The sequence below is a fragment of the Ptychodera flava genome, chromosome 22, assembly GCF_041260155.1.
Source record: "Ptychodera flava strain L36383 chromosome 22, AS_Pfla_20210202, whole genome shotgun sequence".
NCBI lineage: Eukaryota > Metazoa > Hemichordata > Enteropneusta > Ptychoderidae > Ptychodera > Ptychodera flava.
The window spans coordinates 4,779,617-4,784,940 of NC_091949.1; the positions used below are offsets into that span (position 1 = coordinate 4,779,617).

The following is a 5,324-nucleotide window of genomic DNA, read 5'->3' on the forward strand; positions in this document are numbered from 1 at the left end:
TTTTCTACCATTATTACATCTTAAAATTTAGAGATTAAAAAGTTTATTTTATGGAATATCTATCTTACCCTTCCAGCATTTTCAATTTTGAGCAGCATCGAAGTCATAAATGTCCCGTACCTTTGGAAAAATATTTTTGGTAGGTCACTTTGCTAACTTTTTCACAATTTGGCAAAATGTAGCCAGGAATTCACAATTTGCATACTCTCTCATCTTCGTCATTTGGTGTGCTCTTCAGCAGGTGCCATCATGATTGACCTGGCAAGAGTGGGATTAACTCAAGTCAGCTTAGAATCAATTTAAGAACTTGCCTTATAGGAATATGGCTCTACAAACTGCTAATAACAGGTAGTGTTGAACATCTGCGAGTAGAACTGCCAAATACATGTTTATTTTTTCTTTGTGTGCATCCCTAATAAATATGCGTGTATATGATAATTTGGGGAAGGGGGCCTTGAAAAATTTTGATCATAGACAGGAGGACTTGAAAAGTTTCGAGGGCACTGAGGGGGGATCTGAGAAAAAATAAGATTTCAATCGCGATTCCTCCAGGCCCCCCCCCCCTAATAATTATGAACGCACCCTGACGTACATAATATGCCGTGTGTCAAACCAAGCATCATCTAGGAGCTTGTAAGTACTGAGTTCTGTTTCACATATACATCAACGAAGTGAGCCATGTTGTAAACAAAGTTAAGAAACGTAGTGCTGTACACTGCAGCGTATCGGAATGGGACAGCTGAGCGCGAGCCAGACAGACCAGAAGACAAGTGCATGTGGGAGGACTCAGAATATTTGATAAATCTACAGCAAGGCATTATTATAGATATTGTGCGCAATTATCAAGATTTATCGTTTTATGTGTTACGTGGTTTACCCAATAATTTCCCTCCCTTTTAAATGCCAAGGCCTTTACTCGTTTGCAAACAAAAATCTTGTATTCTTGGACAATGCTGGATAATCGGATACACTATCAGTAATATTCAAGGGGTATGACGTCACAAAATTCACTGGTATTGACAAAGCTATAATATAATACTCAATAACATGCCATTTCTGCATAACGCTATCAAAATCGAAATTCAAGATTTATTATAAGCCAAAAGTTTGATATATTGAGCCTTTCGTAAGTTTACTTTTAAATCTTATTTTAATTTCAATGTCCTTTTTTGCCTTCAGATTTCTATTGGGTAGTTAAATGAGTTAATAAGCGATTTTCTTAAGAACATGTAGTACAAAAAATTTCAACCTGATAAAGCTCTTTTAATTAGAATAAAAACGGATATATAACTGAGGAAGATAAGCTATTTTTATAAGGTTATGAAAAATTTACGAAACGATCAACTCTGTTACTGAAAGTTTGAACATCATGCGATGAGATTATTAGTTAGTACATACTTACATCTACCATCAATGTGAGCTTGTATTCAGAGCAAAGTTCAAAGTCCAGACTGTCGGTGATTATAATGTATGGTGTGTTAGCCGATTCAAAGTCAAAATAATCTGCTCCTGAGCCCTACAATAAGGATCGAAAAATTCAAAACAATTTTTTAATTTTAACATGCCGAAAATCAAATTATCCTTATCCATGAAGTCATCATGAATGAAACTTTAATAGCAATAAAAGGAACGAAAAAAATGTGGCATGTTTTTACAAACGATAATGTGTATTATCATGTTACGGGCTTTGTTAATGAAAACATTTAATAGATTCAAGAACTTACTCTGATTATCTAAATGAATAATCAAAAAGGGTATTGATGTAATTTTTGTATCTTCATGCATTAGGCAACACAGCACAGCCATAGTTATTACATTTAATGTGATAAATCCATAGGGCTCCAAGCTTTTTTAAAGAATCCAATACAGTAAATACAGAACTTACATCGATTACAGAATACAGAAGTTGACGAGCTCCACAATCTTTGTCTTCACTTGACACAACGTACACAGTGTGACCAATGGCTGCCAGCTTGGTGAAGAGAAGAAAGTTTGAATTCTGAATGACGTGTGCAAACAATTAGTCAGTTTTTCCTCTGTATATGATAAAGGAGACCCATAGTTTATATCCGCGGCCTTTGATTACTCACGCATGAAAGTGACTTAAAGGGACATTAGCTGTAACTGTTGACTAATTTTTCACTACTTCAATGTATCACCTACATAATTTTACTATAATCTGATCGTCATGACCAATGCTCGGTGTCCTGCTTGCCAACACAGCCTGTATATGTGAAATGACCATTGCTATTGTTGATAAATGTAAACAATAACAATGCAGATTATACTCATATAGGGTATTTTTATGAGCTAAATATTAGAAATTTCTCCATGGTTCAGGGATTCACACCAGAAACTGCAGATGATACACAGAAACAAACAAAATAAAAAAATGACCAAAGTTACAGCTAATGGATCTTTGATATCATAATCTATACGTTCTCTTTTCACAACTATTGATTCAGCGCTTTTTGAATACTTTATGCTACAACCGCTCAGCCACATAATCTTTGATACAACTATAAAGAATGACGAAATGATGATAGGTACAGGTACAGTCTCACCTCGCTTACATCAGTGCTGTACGGTGTATCTACAAACCGAGGGTCGTTGTCATTGACGTCATAAATGAACACTTGAAGTTGAAAATTCTGTAATTAGTACAAACACGTTAGAGAAGTTGAAAGGTCAGCGTTAAAAGACTGACTGAGAAGCAAACGTGAGATGGCATTGAATATTTCCCCTACATTTCCACAGTCTAGGCCAAATAAAAATTATGTGTGTTTCCGGTGACAAGCCTCCGAAAATTAGGGTATGGGCAGGTCCGAGGATATTTTTGTTCTTATTTTTCTTGGCTTATACCCATAAAATGTGGTAAAATTTACTTCATGTTTTTGAAAATGAGAACAATTTCAAAGATCGGCTGATTTTTCTTGGGTAGGTCGAGTAATACCTGAAATACATGTGTTTTTACTCGGTCTTAATTCGAATACGTGAAAGAGTAGATCCATACGAATTTTGATCGGTTGGCTTGTTGATTGTTGGCTTTTAAAACTTATTTTGTCTGATTACTTACCGTGTCCAGTTGAGGCGCACCAAGAGGAGTACAAGATATCATGAGGGTGTAAGCTTCTTCGCAGTTTGTCTATGATTATGATATAAAAAGGTATGAATTTTGGCGTTAAAAACGTAAAGAAATACAAACATGTTGAGTGAAAAAATATCTGTAGTCTTAATATTGCCGAACGAAATATCACTATGATAGTTTGCTATTTATAGATTTTTACAAAGAACTCCCATATGATGCAAATTAGTTCACACCTATTCTGTATCAAGTGTATTAATTCGATACGCAATTTCAAATACATCACCCACTTCATTTGATTCCAAGTCATACACCATCGCCCATGTGATGTTCTTGTCTGTGATTTCCCACACCTCATCACACTGAAGATTGCTACGACCAGAATCGCAGCCGTCAAGTGTTAATGTTATTTCAGTCGTCGTATCGCCCTCTACGTTCAGTGTATACAACAGGCTGCCTGCAGAAGGAAGTATCAGTATTACATGACTGTAATATTTGTTTCAATAGTTACCTTATCCATAGTTCATGTACGTTTAAGTGGTCGTCGCGCTGTGCGTGCGCGACTTCTTTGTTGATAAACACAATTTTTTGTAAACATAAGCCTTTTCAACTTTAATCGGAGTGAGATGGAAGCGATACCTCAATTTGTAAACGCCACTATAAGATTCAAGATCATGCGACTGTAAAATATTAATATCGGAAATGAACTTTAGTGGTGATTTCTAATTATAAACTCATGTAAGGCTACGAACATTGAGACAATACACTCGGCACATTATATCGCTGAGTATATATTACTGCACGAATTTACGGTGAACAAATGGGGTTTGATCACGAACAGTCACGTTGGTTGTACACAATGCTATGTACATTACAGCAATAAAACATTAGTACACTGATCAACATTGTATATATATTTAGGCCAGCAACAAGCAGAATTCCTCACACAAAAATTGAACACAATGATCGGCAAGCCAGAGCAGGACACGGGAGCCGCTGTTGCTTCGATAAGGGAGAACTGTCACCGCGTTGACGTACGCGGATACAAGAGAATCCGGGCCAACAACGTACCGGCCCCGCGACAGACTTGACTCACGACCCTCTACCCCGGCCCTCTACGCAATCTTTACCTCCAGAGTGTTGGGCAGGTCTGAATCCTCGTTCAAATGAGATAACCCTACAAAAAGACCTATGAAAGGCCTTTCGCTTGACTTGATACCTGTACTCGGAATTATTGGTTGCACCACACCACGTTGGGGGGACTACGTAGTGGAGTCGGATTCTCCACAGCCGAATGGGGAGCGCCAAATACCCGGTTCTCTCGACACCGACGCTCACGCAGACCACGGAACAGGTGCAGCCAACGGAGCTATTCATCGAAAAAGCTATTCCAGGAGCAATATTTGAGGGCAGGGGAAATTATAATTTTGCTAGGGCAGGGGACATATTTTTAGGTGGCAGGGGAACAAATTTTAGTTTTTTTTGTCGGGTAGGGCAGATATTGGTTGATTGTCCTGGGGACAGGGGAAGTTGAGCCATTGTGTTTTCAGGGGAAATTTTTTCACAGGGCAGGGGTAAATCGACAGATTTTTTCATCAAAGGGTAGGGTAGCTCCATGTCTGCAGGGAAATGGAATGACAAAATTTTGGGGGGAATTTTTTGCAGGGCAAGGGAAATCGGCAAGTTTTTTTTCCGCCACAGGGCAGGGGAGCTTCAAAATTGACAGTGGGGAGGGGAAACAGGCAAAATTAAGTGGGGAGAGGGTGAAAATGAAGTTTGAGTGCGGGAGGGCAAGTCGAAAAGTTTTCAGTGGCAGGGCAAATTATGAACAGCTAATTAATTACCCTCATGACTTAAAATTAGTCAGTTCACATTACTTGTCATGCACAATATATCTTATCATAGTAAAGACCCCTTTAAAAGTGCGTAGTTCGTTGCTGCACCTGACGCAGACCACGGAACAGATTCTCCTCGCTCAGCTGCTGCAGCGGGCATTGCTCTGCAAGCTACGTAGATTTCTGTCGCTTGCGTTATTGCCGACTGGACTCCTGTTCGACCTCTGGAAATTAGCTCTCGTCTTTGCCAGCGGTGTCGTGGACTAGGGCCTGGCCATTTGATAGTGTGTTGGCGTATTACTGTGACACGCGTACGGATAATAAGTGTTGTCAAGTACACTCTAGCGATTACAGTAGCCGAGCCCAATTCAAGAAAATGATGATCACATGTGATCTCAATACAA

At 38.7% G+C, this 5,324-nt stretch overlaps 1 protein-coding gene across 1 annotated transcript; it reads right to left on the reverse strand.

Moving 5' to 3' along the window:
- Positions 1-234: 234 nt before the first annotated feature.
- On the reverse strand, positions 235-5,080 carry LOC139123323 (protocadherin gamma-B4-like). Its single transcript, XM_070689478.1, has 7 exons — positions 5,029-5,080; positions 3,376-3,542; positions 3,077-3,145; positions 2,565-2,651; positions 1,886-1,972; positions 1,403-1,516; positions 235-258 (listed from the first exon to the last, which is right to left on the reverse strand). The coding sequence occupies exons 1-7, from the start codon at positions 5,078-5,080 to the stop codon at positions 235-237; spliced, it is 600 nt and encodes a 199-aa protein (XP_070545579.1).
- Positions 5,081-5,324: the final 244 nt, after the last annotated feature.

Bases quoted from the DNA above. Each gene is read 5' to 3' on its own strand.
- LOC139123323 (XM_070689478.1), bottom strand. From the start codon at position 5,080: ATGCCCGCTGCAGCAGCTGAGCGAGGAGAATCTGTTCCGTGGTCTGCG. The intron at 1,517-1,885 runs GTAAGTTCTGTA...TCCTTATTGTAG, and splicing joins TTCTGTATTCTGTAATCGAT to GGCTCAGGAGCAGATTATTT. The intron at 259-1,402 runs GTAAGTATGTAC...CACTCTTGCCAG, and splicing joins AGCTCACATTGATGGTAGAT to GTCAATCATGATGGCACCTG.